This window comes from Prunus mume, linkage group LG3 (genome assembly GCF_029339155.1).
Source record: "Prunus mume cultivar Tortuosa linkage group LG3, ASM2933915v1, whole genome shotgun sequence".
Taxonomy (NCBI): domain Eukaryota; kingdom Viridiplantae; phylum Streptophyta; class Magnoliopsida; order Rosales; family Rosaceae; genus Prunus; species Prunus mume.
Window position 1 is genome coordinate 5,753,088 of NC_142700.1, and position 15,211 is coordinate 5,768,298.

The 15,211-nt window shown below is 34.5% G+C and overlaps 2 protein-coding genes and 2 pseudogenes across 2 annotated transcripts; all 4 read right to left on the minus strand.

The window, feature by feature from the left end:
* Positions 1-596: 596 nt before the first annotated feature.
* LOC148918508 (U6 spliceosomal RNA) lies at positions 597-689 on the minus strand (annotated as a pseudogene).
* An 871-nt stretch (positions 690-1,560) lies between these two features.
* Positions 1,561-3,138, minus strand: LOC107880797 (berberine bridge enzyme-like 17 pseudogene; annotated as a pseudogene).
* Positions 3,139-8,411: 5,273 nt separating this feature from the next.
* LOC148918509 (Protein kinase superfamily protein) lies at positions 8,412-9,448 on the minus strand. The gene is made up of 2 exons (XM_089048645.1): positions 9,189-9,448; positions 8,412-8,778 (listed from the first exon to the last, which is right to left on the minus strand). The coding sequence occupies exons 1-2, from the start codon at positions 9,446-9,448 to the stop codon at positions 8,412-8,414; spliced, it is 627 nt and encodes a 208-aa protein (XP_088904771.1).
* Positions 9,449-10,239: 791 nt separating this feature from the next.
* LOC103325246 (cyclic nucleotide-gated ion channel 1-like) lies at positions 10,240-14,317 on the minus strand. Its single transcript, XM_089048034.1, has 9 exons — positions 14,263-14,317; positions 14,058-14,089; positions 13,899-13,909; positions 13,501-13,715; positions 13,208-13,402; positions 12,682-12,986; positions 11,888-11,999; positions 11,215-11,472; positions 10,240-10,856 (listed from the first exon to the last, which is right to left on the minus strand). The coding sequence occupies exons 4-9, from the start codon at positions 13,600-13,602 to the stop codon at positions 10,416-10,418; spliced, it is 1,413 nt and encodes a 470-aa protein (XP_088904160.1). The 5' UTR covers positions 13,603-13,715; positions 13,899-13,909; positions 14,058-14,089; positions 14,263-14,317; the 3' UTR covers positions 10,240-10,415.
* Positions 14,318-15,211: the final 894 nt, after the last annotated feature.

Here is a 15,211-nt window from a genome sequence, read left to right on the forward strand (position 1 = left end):
ATTTGTTTTATGTTAAACCTTATTGGAAATTAGTATTTAGCCATGCACTCGAGGTCCTAGGTCTGATTTCCCTATCCACAAATATCGCTTGTATAAAAAGAAAAAAAAAGGTATTGAAAATTAGTCAATGAAATTATGAACTAGCGTGATTTATATGATTTAATGTATACTTTTATTTCTAGAAAGAATATAGAAACTGGAAGTAAAAATAAAAAAAATAAAAGATTTTAAGGTAATTAATAACTTTAGCTAGCCTACTAGTTGAAAAATTCATGGTTCCACCTTTGTTTCTCTCTTATACCTCTTTTTCTCTTCCCAATTCTTATATTCTTCACATCTTCATATTTTTATCTTTCCAACCTAAAATTGGCTGAATTGGACCGGAATCACATAGGTCCAATTTGGTTCGGTTATTCTAAACAATTTCTATGAAAATTGAATTGAATTGTACCGTGTGTAAGTTTCAATTTGTCACGACTTGAATCCTATAGTAAGATATTGTCCGCTTTAGGCCTCCCCTCTCATGGTTTTGTTCTTGGGCTCAAGCTAATGTTATCTTGCCCAAAAGGCCTCTTACAAGGAAGAGAAGTGTCCAGACACATATAAGGCACTTCACACAATCCAACCCCCTTAGGGCCATGCTAATCTTCTCTGTATCATTCCAATTTTATTGATGTCCTCGTCATGACCCGACTTCCCTTGCAAGATATTATCCGCTTTAGGCTTGCCCCCTCACAGTTTTGTTCTTGGGCTCAAGCTAATGCTAGCTATCTTGCCCAAAAGGCCTCTTGCTAGGAAGAGAAGTGCCCACACATATAAGGCACTTCACCTTTCCCTCCTCGAGCAATGTGGGATTGCTCACCGTTATTGTTTCCCCAAGACACGGGTCTTACATAATTTCGGTTCCAATTCGAGGGAAAAACCAGACCAAATCGAACCATGCCTATCCCTAAAGTTGATGGCAAATTTTGAATTTTAAAAATTTTGTGAGAATATAATGGGGGAAAAAAAAGATGGGTTAATTTTTCAGAAATTAGAATACCACCTCACACCCAAAAGTTCAATTCCTCCAAAATCATGAGTTGAATTTTTTATTTTATATGGGCTCCACTTGCATTTTCATTTCTTTATGTGAAGTAATCCGTTATCGAAATCCAACTCCTTATTTTAATTCCCATTATAGATTAGTAATCATGTTTGTTGTTGTTCAATGAGGGAAAGTGAAGATCTCTAATTCATATATGTTTGATTACCACATCGAATTATGGAAGTTTACTATAAGAACATCTTGGGCCACTTATTCGCAATATTCCAAACACAGACGTAGTACAATATTATGCATAAACGTATGGATGTATTACATAATTAAGAGTTAAATCCGTTATTTTCTTTTATTTTGTATCGACTTGTATAAATAAACACTCAATTTTTCAGTATGACATAATATTAGCAATCGAAGCTTGCCTATATACATATATCATGAGCTTACTATCGAAGCTAGCCCATATATCATGAGCATACTGTGCTTCTTATTCTATCTTCTTGTCACTTTCTTTCCCTCTAAAGAGGTGGGATGCTTTGTTCATGCCTGAAAAAGTTTTGACGATCCATGACAGTTTTCACAAGTACCAGTTTATTAAAATTACCCTTAAAATATTTGCTTCCATAAACTTTAGCAGTTTCAAATCCAGTCTGATTATCCAGATTAGCGCCAATGTCAAGATCTCTGTAGTTTTGGAAAGCCTCTCTTGGGCTCTTGGAGACAAATGGAGTCATTCCTTGATACAATTTTCTTGACAAGTCAATGTACTTGTTGGTGGTATCAGCCCCTTGTTCCACCCAAAACAACCAATACTGAATCGCAAATATATTTCCAGCTCTGTGAGGAAATGGTGTTTCTGACTCAGGAATCTCACTCATTCTTCCACCGTAGGGGTTCCATTGCATCCACACTTTCTCTATCCCGAGTAATATCTGCCATATGGATTCTATTCCTTGTTTCGAAATTGGTTCTTTCACATAGTCAGACTTAACTTTGAAGAACATTGTTGGGCCCTTTGGCCTGTCAAGTAGCACTTTTAGGGGAGTTCCAACAGGGTAGTCAGCCCAGAAAACAGTGGATTCTACCCAGCTCATTTCAAAACAATCTCTTTGTTGTAAACCCAATTCCGGGAAACTCTCATTCATCAACGGAAGAAGCTTACCGCTTTGTCCCAAAAAGTGACCAATGAAGGATACTTCCACAGTCTTGTTGCCCTCAGTATTGTTCTTCACTTGCGGCATGGCTCTGATGAAGATGTCCTGAGGCAGCTTTGGTGCTACGAATTGCCACATATAAATTATATCTGTAGCTCCTTGTTCTAGTGTCCTCTTAACATTGAACACAGTCACTTTGGCTGGAACTGCAACCAACTTGATCTTCCATGACAAAATGACTCCAAAGCTTGCTCCACCGCCTCCTCTAATGGCCCAAAAACTATCTTCTCCCATGGACTTTCTATCAAGAGTAATCCCATCCACATCAACTACTTTAGCATCTTCAATGTTATCGACTGAGAGCCCATATTTTCTCATCATGTACCCATAGCCACCACCACTAAAGTGACCACCAGTACCAAGACTTAGACAAGCTCCAGCTGGAAACCCATGAACCTTACTTTTATTTGCAATTTCATAATAAAGTTCACCAATTGTAGCCCCTGCCTGAACCCAAGCGCTCTCATCTGTGACATTGATTTCGATGGATCGCATATTAAACATGTCCAGAATGACAAAGGGGACATGCGATACGTATGATAGGCCCTCATAATCATGCCCACCACTTCGGATTCTAATTTGCAACCCGTGTTGTTTCGCACAAATCACGGTTGCTATGACATGAGATTCATGCTTGACTGCTACGATAGCCAAAGGTTTTGGAGTTGTAGGGGTTGAATATCTTCTATTTCTTATGTATCCCAGCAAAACTGATTGAAACGAGCTATTTTCTTTAGTGTAAATGGCGTCAGAGATCGGGTAAGTGGGCTCAGATTTTTGTGGAAGGCATTGGAGAAAGTCATTGAGAAATGGATTATCGGAAGCTGCCCTTGATATTGAGAGCGAAAACACGCAGAGAATGGCGAGTAGTGGTACCTTCATTGTTTTCTAGGGTATTTTTCCACAACAAGGTGGCTTTTCTTCGCTCACTTCTTGGTAGTATTTACTATTTATAATCATAATTCTCTATGCTACATTAATTGCATGCAAATCAATAGTATCAAGAAAGAGTTACAACCAAATCTTCATGAAGATGAGTCTCGAATCAAGAAGGTCCTTCCTCCTCCCAAATAGTAAAATCGTTACACCTCAAAGCAAAACTTCTCAACAATATGATGCAAAATAGTTCAGTTTTTATATATAGTAAATTAATATATGCATGTACGAATGACAAAATCCTCGAATCAGATTTGTGATTAAATACGAGAAAGAAAAAATGGAATGACTAGATGTAGTACTACATATAAGTTTTTGTGTGAGATAGATATATCTAACGTTTAATTTAACAAATTTTATTTGGCAACAAATCTGATCCAAAAGCAGAAATAGAATTTGTACCTTTAACCAGAAAAATATTTCACAAAGGACCATATATTCACAATGATAATAAAATCGGAAATTATTATGCAAACACAGTTTCTTTAGCAATATTACAAGTAACTTGTTATAAATCATTATCGCATATAATAAAGAGGAACCTGGGAACATGGTTCCATTCTCGATATATGTGCACATTTTTCTGATGTTCAAGAGGGAAAGTGATATATTAAACTCTTCTCGCGAACTTGAAAAACACAAGACTAAAATTTGCAAAATAAATTTATGGATTTATTACATAATTAAAAGTTAAATATTCTGCTTGGCTACAATTTGTTATGAATACTCGATTTCTCACTATCAAATAAATTATTTTTTAAAATAAAGTAAATTTGGCTTTTTCCTATAAAATTCATATTGCCTTACCCGTCTGCAAGTCATCCTTTTATTTTTTCTACAAATAAAACTCAATTTTTCTAAGTAAAACCCGATGACTATGATTCAACTCAGTAAGTTATCTAATCAAGGTTGAATTTTGATTTATTGTAATTTTTAGATTCCAAAATTACCCCTATTTACAATTCAACTTATTTTATGGAGCTTTTAAATTTGAGATTTTCTATTTAAACCCTACACTTCTCTTAGTTCACCCCAATACTTAAATCATTAAGCTCTAAGATTTTTTATTGTGTTAAAAGACAAAAAAAGGTCATCCAACTTAAGACTTAACCCTAGTACATCTATACACACACCCACACACCCCACCGCTTTTCATATTAAGTTTTAGAAAAATACAAACTCCTCTACATCGTATTGCCAGAGACGTAGAACATTGAAGAGCATGCCTCTTTAAAATCTGCGTGAGAGCTGATGGAAAGACTTGTTGATTGTTTGGTTGTAGTGATCTTAATCTTTTCCCTTTGTTGATTGCTTTTGTTTTGTTTTGTTTTGTTTATTTTTTTTTATATTTATTTTTATACTTGATGTTTTGGTAAAGCTGTTCTCTTTCTCTAGAAAGTATGAAAGTTCGGATTTGGGGTTCCATTTGTTTGCGTTTTTTGTGTGCTGGGAATAGTGATATTATTGTCACTTTTGGAATTTCAATATGCATCTAAAATCATAATCTTACTGCTGCTGCTTCAATAGTTGGGTTATTTTTCTTGTTGCTTTTCCACTCTGATAAAAACTTCAATATATTCTCCATTGACGGCCGATCAGATGGCCTACTCCTAGTGCAAAGTGTAGCAACTTCAAGTACCAGTTTTATCTCCTCTCGCACGGAACGTTCGTACCAACTTCATTCTCATTCTCATTGTAAATACCTCATTGTCATTATTAAATACTCAAGAGAGAAAATGATAAAATGTCTAGCAATTAGCATTAGAGCTTGCAGAAGGTACGTCTTCCTCTAAGGGTAGCTTGTGGGGTTTAAATAGAAAATTTCTTTTATTTCTTATTTTTTCAGCTTGGGGTGTATTTAAGGGTAATTTGGGAAGATAGTGGGGTTTTCTTAGAAATTGTGAAAATTAAAATTAAAAGTTGGGGTGAACTAAGAGAAGTATGAGGTTTAAATAGAAAATCTCTTAAATTTTGCCCAATTTATTGTTATTATTTTTTCCTCCAGCATATTGTATGCGAGTCAACCACCATTTATTATACCTTTTGATTATGTGTTTACCTCCAGCAAATTGTATGGGATAGTCATCATATTATTTACCTGTTTTTTATTATAATTTACCTATTTTTTAATAATTGATAACAATTTTACGTATTTTATCCATAACATATTAATTTACTATTTAATTTTATAAATAGAAAGTAATGGATAATAATCCGAGCTAGGGCGATATTAGGTAAAATCCCAACTAGAGATAAAATCCTAGCGAATGAATAACTACGGTATGAATAAGTACATAATGGATAATAATCTCATCTAGGTATATTAGCCATAACATAACATATACAGGAGTCTGTTAAATGAGAATTGGGATATATATATATATATATATATATATATATATATAATTGAAGGATATTAGGTATATAAAAAAATGGAAGCTTATTATTGGGTTATCGTATATGATTTTTGAGTTATAAGAGCTTATTTTAGTATGACTCAACTGAACCAATGTTGCAATCAACATATATCAGTAATCAGTAAGTTTATTATTGAAAGAAAGAAATTGTGGCCGATCATAAGCTTCCTACCCCCTTTCTCTCTTCTTGTCTCTCTTTGTCTTTATCTTCTTTTTATCTTTTCTTTTTATAAAAAAAATTATGGAATTGCATTCATATTTCAACAACAACAAAAATCATTACCCACAAAATGTCAATACAAAATAGTCACAAATGGTCATTATAATAATAGAGTGATTTAACATCAAAATTATGACAATTTGGGACTCATCGATTAATGATCACGCATGATCGAAGAAACTCTGGCATAGGCATCCTAAATAAGAGCGAAAACTCAGAACAACCAAAAAGAGATAAAGTTTGGAAAAACCAAACCATAACAATACAAATAAAATTCTCACATAAGAGAGGTTGAAAACTACAGAGACAAGACTACCCACTAACACTTCTCATATTAATGGCGGACCCAATGTAGTGGCGTGTGAGTTTTGTATGTAAAGTTGTATGAAAGCTCCTATAGTTTTGTTAATCACATGGTGAAGGCTTGTCTAATCACTAAGGTAAATCTTGTTATTGATCTATTTGAAAACTTCATTTTGTGGGCTCCAACTTCCAATTATGTAAGTTACCTTCGTAGTGGAGTTTTATCTGTGCCTGGTCCAATAAAAGGATACAAGAAGGTAGCCTCATAAACTTAAATATGTACTGGGAAGTGGAATCTTGATCCCTAGTAGCCACTAAAAATTAGTGGTTGAATTATTCCTTCTGTTTAAGCTATCTTCTTTGACTTTAGTTTTAGAGACTTTCTTATTTATGTCCTCATTTAAAGTTTTCTATTTCAAGATTCGATCTCATTTATATTAGGGAAACATGTACTTAACTATGTCGGTGACATGTTATAAGCATCTAAAAGTTAATGCCAAGAGTTGCCAAAGGGTACATCAAAGGGGAAGAACATTACATTGAGTGTCATTGGTACAGAAGGGTTAGGACATTACTTTAAGTGCATCATGTCTTAATTCCAAATCATACTGTACACATATAGTTGAGTTGAAAGTGTTTAAACTTCCCTTCTGCTATCATCCATAGTCTTGCTATAATGTATTTGATGTTTGGGATTAATTGACCACATGATGCCAAGCTTTTTTTAATTCTTGAAACACTCTTGTTAAAACCCTCCTTTCAAGCTCCTCTAGTTTTCTTAATCACTTGCTGAAGGCGTGGCTAAATTCTGAGGTAGATCTTGTTATTGATCCATTTTAAAAAACTTCATTTTGATCCCTGTTAACTACTAAAATTTAGTAGTATAATTATTCCTTAATTTTGCCCTCCTTCAAACTTTTCTATTTCAAGATTGGATCAAATTTATCTTAGAGCGAATGTGACATTGGCAGAGAAGGCGGAAGGACATTACTTTAAGTTCATCATGTTTAAATTTCATTTCTGCTATCTTCCTGTCTTGCTGCATTTGATGTTCCTGTGCACAAATGCATTGGCATACATTTGCTTTCCAATAGCCATATTGTTTAGTAGGCAAATCCCTGTGAGTGAGCTTGTGGGCATTTACGTGCAAGCCACTGAGGAAAGCAATTATGTGGTGATTTATATTTTGCTTATAGATGGATAGCGAATATTTTCTTTATTCTCCTGTAATTTACGACAAAATATGTGTATATATTTAAACATTTACCACAACAATATGTACACCTTATAAATGTATATATATATATATATATATATATATATATAGAGAGCTTCCATTGAGGAATCCCTCAAATAAGCTTATTTGAAGGACACCCTTTGTAGGGCTCACTCCGGATTGTATTTCACTAATCTAAACCGTCTATTTTGTGAATACACATTCAAAGATCATTTCTACAAAAAATCACTTGAATCTGATATCATTTGACCATTCAATTGATTTATTGAAATTTTAGTATTTTTTTGAAGCACCGTGTTCATTGATTTTGTAGGACACAATTGGATGTCGAAATGGTTTCCGATTTGTCTAATTTTTTGTAAGGATGATCTATGAATGAAGACCTAAAAAATAGATGGTTTGGATCATTGAAAAAAAAATTGTATGGTACCCTAAAGGGCGTCCCTCAAATAAAATTATTTGAGGGATCCCTCAATAGAAAGAGACTGATATATATATATATATATATATGCCCAACAATTTTCATAAAACACCAACAAAATAAAATTTTAAAATTTCAACAATTGTCAATGGTCGGTAGGAACTAAAAACTGCTTTCGACTTTTAGCGGCGGTTTTCCTGGTACCGTAGCGGAAGCTCTTTAGCTGCGCTTTGTGACGAGAAAAACCGCAGCTAATTCTCAAAAATGGGACCTTAATTTTGTCACTAAAGATCATGAAACCGTCACAAACCGCAGCAAAAGATCAAAATCGTCAATTAAAGTAAGATTAGCAACTTTTTGATGATTGAAGTCTGTTTCCTTCTGATTTACGGATGCCATTCGCTTTCTTTCAACCAGAATACCCCTTGCAATTTAGTAAATCTCGAAACAGGAACTAATTGACCATCTATACAAGTAACATGTATAATTGTGCAAAACCATCGATTAAGCATAAAGAAGTAACATGCTATAGATCAATTTCCTTTTGCCAGTCTCTTAAATTTCATGCAAATCGTTTTGATGTAGCAATTAGTCTATACTGCATGCAGTTTATTAATTAGTTTATCTTGTGTTAATTGGACAACTTCTTGTATGTAATGTAGTGTTTGTTAGAGACGAACAGATTCTAAAAGCTTCTGAATTAATTGGTGAACCCAGCAAGTACTCCGTCTCTTCTAGACAGAGATCAGCATTTCCCCATGCATGCTGCTTCACCCTAACTCTCATTTCCTCTAGCTCCGATGCTACTTCTTTCATGATAGGCCCTTCCTCCCCTTTTAACCTTGAACATCTTTTTGCAAGATTCGCCACACCTCTAACTGTTTCAATGTTTCCACCATTGAATATGCCATCATCAAGAATTTGGTTCAAGCAGTCTTCCTCCATCGAACGAACAAAGAAGTTAGCAAGATTTCTTTCTTCCTCTGGCCTGTCAAAAGAAAGTGCCATTTTGCTTGTTAGTAATTCTACAAGAACGACCCCAAAGCTATAAACGTCACTTTTTCAGTTAGTTGATTTGTAAGGAAGTATTCAGGGTCTAAGTATCCAAAGGGATCAATCGTGAAGTGCCGAAGTGTGACACTTTAACTGAGTGATTGTCATCGAACAGTATGTTTGTTGCTTTCACATCTCGGTGTGTGATTTGCATGAGAGCGGATGAGTAATGTAAGTATGCTAGTGCTCCTGCTGTTTCTGCTGCAATCTTCAAAGGCAAATCCAAGGAAAACGATGATCCTTCTCCATTTTGTTATGGATGTGGTCAAAAAAAGTACCATTGGTGATGAACTCATAAACTAGTAAAGGCACAGATGTCTCTAAACAGCAACCCAATAGCCTCACCACATTTCTGTGGTCGACTTGAGAAAGAACAATAACTCATTAACAAACTGCTCCTTCTGGGTTTGAACACAAATTTTGGACTTCTTTATGGCAACCACTTTGTTATCTGGCAATACTCCCTTGTAAACTATTCCATAGCCTCGTTCTCCAAGGACTCTACTTTCATGGTAATCGTTTGTGGCCTTCCCAAGTTCTTCTGCAGTGTAATTTTTTGCTGTCTCCACAAAGCCTCCTTGACTAGCGAGTTGTTGTTGTAACATTAAGCCACCATTTTCTTTAGAGTATGGGTAAATTACTCAAATGGTTCTCAAACTTATATTCGATTTACATTTTGGTCTCTTAATTAAATTATTCATTTAAATGGTCCATCAACTCTATATTATTCGTTCCATTGGTCATACCGTTACATTCTGTCAATATATATTTCCATTAAATATGAGAGCAAATTGGTCATTATTTATCCTAAAATTAAATTAAATCTAACATAAAATTAGACGGTATGAGCAATTGGTTTCTTAGAGAATGACTGCATTATTAATATGAAATGAAATTCGAGATGTGATTGCCGTTGGGAAGACTTCTTCTTTTTAAATTAAAAAAAGCGTATTTAGACAAAGTTGCTTGATGCGTACAATTTTTCTTTGATTAATCCTATTCCTACAAACAACAACTTGTCATAAATCAATTTAGTTTAGTAAGTTGCATTATTATTATCCTCTTCATTTCTTTATGGAAGCAGTTTACGGCATAAGTACGATACTGTTGGTGTATAAGTGAGTCTGCTGAAATGTAATTAGAATAGGAAGGTTCTATTCTTTAAAAGGCTGCGTTGGATCATAGTCCAAGTGTATAGCAGAGAATGTTTTAGCTTATGCCACTTGTCATTATCTCATAGGGTAGTGCATGAATGGCTAAGATTGAGTGATGTAATGAGGAATATTCTATTCCTAACGGTTTTGTCAGAATCACAATATATGCATGTTTTGGAGCTGAGCTAATTAAGACAGTCAGCTTCTTCTCCAAGCTCTCTCTCTCAGAAATTCACTACTCATTTTTCTCTGAAAATCTCTCTGCATTTCTTTGAATCTTATTATATTTCTGATTGAATTAATATGCAAGATTATGGTCTGCATATACTAACACAAGCACTCAAAAACACAAGTAAATAAAAACTGGATATCCGTACATAATGTCCGGGACCAGCCGCTGTAGAAGTTGCGAGGGAGATCAAGGGCCTATGTTTAACTTCCGCAACTGCTTGGATTTGGAGACTACCTTTAGCAAGTCCTGGGCTGAGAGAACAAAGCCTTCTACTTTTGTATGACATTTCACATATTCGTTGCTGGTAGGAAGGTTGTCAATCCCAGTTTTCTCGGGCGATGCCCACGTCAGAAGCTCTTCTCCATAAACACCACCTTTCCCGAGTTGCTTGGTGGCCATTGATGGGGATGGGGATGGGGCAGCACCAGAATCGTTTTCTTCACCAGGTGTAAGGCTAGGAATAGGAGTTATGCTGTAGGTCAATGCAGTGCCTTCTATAATGAGAAGCATGCGATCAATTGGGTGCTCCTTTGGAAATATGATGTGATCTACTGCGTAAGTCACTGGCTTCAGACAGTCGCACATCATTTTCAGCACACTGTCATCCATAAGTTGAAGGAGATCAACCTGTACATTTAAAATTGATCGATGTTTAAACACAAAGCAAGATTCCTTCATCTATATAAGTTCAACGATATAAATTAATTCCTTGTAAATTGGACTAATGTCCTGGTTTCTGTTTAGTAAATTTATGAAGTGTTGGATCTTAAATAGGATAACAATCCAATATATTAAAAGTCTCATATAAGAGTGAGACTTATAAGAACTGCCTTTGCCTCGATCTAATCCAAACTGAACCATCAAATGATGCGTATGAGTGATGGAAGGCCAAGCCAACTCATGTACTTCTTAGGTAGTCAAAATTTTCTTTTCTAATAAATAATATACGAACAAATACTTGAGAGAGAGAGAGAGAGAGAGAGACCTCTTTTAGAATTTTCATGCAGAGAAAATGCTTTAGGAATTTTTGCATATAACCGGGAACAACATTGAAGAGATTCTCCAAAACAGAATCTTTGTCCCCTTCCAGGTGTCTGTCGCTTCTTTTTATCATTTTCCTGATTTCCTTCCTTTCATCATCAGGAATGGCATTTTTCTCCATCCACATGTCTGTCGCCTCTTTTTTAAATTCAATCTTCTTCCTAATTTCCTCAGATTGTGTGGTTTTCATCTGAATGAATGTCTGAAGGTACATTTAAGCACAAATAGTAAATTAGAAGTGTATATCAATGATCCGAACATCTAATTTTAAGTATTGCTACAGAAAAAATTTATGTAAAAAATCACTTAATTTCAAAACCATTTGACCAATGAATTAATAATTATCATTTTAGTGTTTTCTTAAAGCATTGTGTTTGTTTATTCTGTTAGTCCAAACTTGATGCCTCAGTGGTTTTCAAGGTCTAATTTTTTAAGAAGGACGAAGGCAGACAACTCAAATAGTTGAAATAAAATTCTTAGTGAACCTCACATTTACGTTTATTCTGTTATTTCAAATTGATGTACATTTACGTAAGATAGAGGTTCCCCCCTGAAGCTGAAGTAAAGTAATTAAAAGTAAACTAAATAGATATCTAAGAGAGAGATTTATTACTAACCTGAACATTTCCAATGAGATATACAAATAATAGCAAGCCAGTGAGAGAAATTTGAATTGCAAACAAGTTTTCCCACATAGAATGACTTGTCGCGAGATTCGTGCCAAAGTTGCTGCAAAAAGTAAGTAAAGGACCAAGCAAAATGTGAGATACTAATGAATGGCAGAAGAAAGTAGTTATAAAAGTAATGGGGGATTCCTAAAAGGATCCTCCTTGTAAGTAGTTACCACATAAAAGGAAAAGTAGTCATATTTAATATATATCATATACAATAGGAATCATATTATGTTGAAGACTTTTTTTTTTATGAGATATTTAGTTATATATACATTTTTAGCATTAGTGATATAAATAAACTTTACACCATTTAATATTTATAAATAAACACTAAATGACAGATGACCCTATTGAATTTTATTTTGATTATTAAATTACTTTGATGCCCTATTGAGGGTTTTGAATTTTTGTATGAGGTTTTGGGGGTTGGGCTTGTTTTAAGAAATCAATGGCATTTTGATAATTTATAGGAAATTTGAAGCCTCTTTCTTCTGTTGTAAATGGATTTTTTTGGTGTGTTATTACAGTTCATTTTATGTTGAATTTTTTTAATAATTGGGTCCCTATATTTGATATAATAGTGACCAAATGGTGATTAAGGACATACAAACAAATTGTTAGTGAATCTTCCTTTTTTTTATTTTTTTTATCTAGTATAAAAAATATATATTTGATTAATAGAGGATACAAAATAAAATGGTGAAATTTTAAAATAGATATACATGTGCAAAGCAAACCTCAAATTTCTCAGACCCCACCAGAAAGAGTAGCATAACTTCGTGTGGAAATTATAATTATTCCCCGCAATACCAGACTTAAGCGAATCAAGAAATATTCCATACTTAAACGGCTCTGAAGCATTGTATGGAACATCTATGTTGCAATGTTCATCAAAAAATGTGATATTTGGTTGGGCAGAATTGTCACGATCACAATAAAAGGTACTCATGCATCTCTCGGGATCTAGTTGATTTTGACAAGCCTGGTGCCAACATAAGGTCTCTCGTTCAATGGAATAGAAGTACCAAAAGGCTCCAATAACCTATGACAACATAATTAATTAATTGATAGGTCTAAGCATTAATCATCGATATGATAATTTATTGAGAGAGAAATTGTATTGACACCTAGACTTCCTCTACGTCATCAGTAGTCACTTTCCAATCATGCGTTTATTGTAAATCAAACTAAGCTTCATCAAGCATTTATCAATTACCAAAATAAGTCCGTAGTAAAATGAAAAAATATGGAAGTGAAACTCACATGGCTAGCAAGAAGGTATAAAAAGAAATTGAATAGAGATTTGATCCATATTTTGATGGTCCTTGTAAGTTCGGAAGAAGCTAAGATAATTCGATAAATTCTTGGCAGATATTGGATGAGAAGAAAAAAGTTGACAATCTTCCTCGGTTCTGAATATCCCGACCACCACATTTTGAAAAAAACTTTCATTAGAAGCTGCACAAAAGAATAATAGTAATGGGTTAGAAGTCCGTAGTAATTAAAGCTGTCTACAGCTCATAATTTACACCAAAAATTTGCGTTTCTCTTATTACTTGTGGCATGGGAAAAGCAGAGAGAAGGTCAGTCACCAAAGGACACCACGTCAAATCCCGAGCGAAAATCTTAGCAAATGGAATTATCTCATCTCTTCTCATTAACGTCGGTTGCCAATCCTTTTGCCAGTCCGACTTCCTTCCGTTGATCTCCTTGTAGGCTTGATTAAGCCCTTCATAGATTTGATATCCAATATCCACCACGAAAGTGATATCTGTTAGAGATCGCAAAATCAGAGCCACATTCCACAACCTTGTGTCCATTCCAAGGCATCTCTTTCCCTCATCGATGAATGGAATGTATAAGAACAAGGGATCTAGGGAAATTGCAATAACACATGAAATTACAATCATCATGTTCCATAATGAATCTGATGGGAGACATCGTGCCAGTTTACCTGGTGCGTCGCTAATTAAAAGAAAAGTGCAATCAGAAAATTGAGGTAAGTCAAGACTTAAAATATATTACGATATCGTAGAAAGTGAGATGATACTCAGTGGTGCACGCCAAATAATCATCTTATATTATCAAAAGGCTACATCTTGCAAAAACTAACCTTATGGTTTTGGTCAGATGATCATCACGGCGCTGTAAAGACATAACGTCGATAGTGAGGGAGAAGCCTTTGAACCTAAGTGCTTTAGATACTATTATACAGAAGCCTTTGAACGTAGATAGTGAGGGAGAGAGATTACATATATATATATATATATATATTTATTTCATCAGGAAAGTAAGCTTCAACTTGTAAACACACTTACCACGCTATTGCAAGAAGATAAGAGAATAGGGATGATCTTTTTGTCCTTTTTCCTTTTTTTGTTTTCTCTCTTGGGTCAATAAAACTTCATCAGATGAAGAGAATAAGGATGATCTGTGAGAAAAAGCTGTGGGCTAATGGCGGACTCAGACTTTCGTTTATCCGTGTGCATCATGTGTTGTTTCAAACTTTGAATATTAGTATTGACGCATGTGTTGTTTTCTTTTAAAATATTTTTCCATAACTGTCATAAATAGTTTATATTATTTTTCATCATGATATATATATAATAAATAACAAGTTGGGCGGCTGAGTTCTCTACAATATTAATATAAGTTTTGGACTTTAAGTCAAGTTGGGCGGTTTGGACTTTAACTCAAGTTGGGTGGCTGAGTAAGTGTGGGCAGCTGCCCACACTTGTCTGTGATTGGGTCCGCCAGTGAGTACTAGGCAATTTCGTGAAGTTTATGAACAGGGGCATTGACTGACCAAGACTTTGTTTTCCAAAAAAAGGACCTAGAACTAATTGATTACTGACAAGACCTCTTTTCGCAACATTTATAAAAATAAAATAAAAAACTAAACAAATTCTGGCCAAAAGGGCAAAAAAAAAAAAAAAAAAAAAAAGGGGAAGAAAGATGTAACCACCCAACAATCACCCTATCCCAAGCCTTGGGTTGAATTGATGATAATTATTGATATGATAATAATAAAGGTCTGGTACTCGAGGCTTAATAAGAGCTTTGATTCAAGGTCTGATTTTTTGTTTTTCTTCTTCAGCAACCACCCAACATTTCTTCTGGTTTTTTTTATTTATTATTTCTTTATAACATGTTTATTATAATAGTAATAATTATTACTATTATTTCTGATTTGGCCATCTTTGTATTTGTATGATTAGCAAATTCGAATAAGAAGAGGCTATGTGGCACAAGACTCGAGGTATGTCA

Coding starts and splice junctions, on each gene's coding strand:
- LOC103325246 (XM_089048034.1), bottom strand. CDS start 13,602: ATGAGAAGAGATGAGATAATTCCATTTGCTAAGATTTTCGCTCGGGAT. Junction 11,473..11,887: donor ATCTCATTGGAAATGTTCAG/GTTAGTAATAAA, acceptor ATGTACCTTCAG/ACATTCATTCAGATGAAAAC. Junction 10,857..11,214: donor GCATGAAAATTCTAAAAGAG/GTCTCTCTCTCT, acceptor TTAAATGTACAG/GTTGATCTCCTTCAACTTAT.
- LOC148918509 (XM_089048645.1), bottom strand. CDS start 9,448: ATGTTACAACAACAACTCGCTAGTCAAGGAGGCTTTGTGGAGACAGCA. Junction 8,779..9,188: donor AAGTCGACCACAGAAATGTG/GTGAGGCTATTG, acceptor TTCTTTTGACAG/GCCAGAGGAAGAAAGAAATC.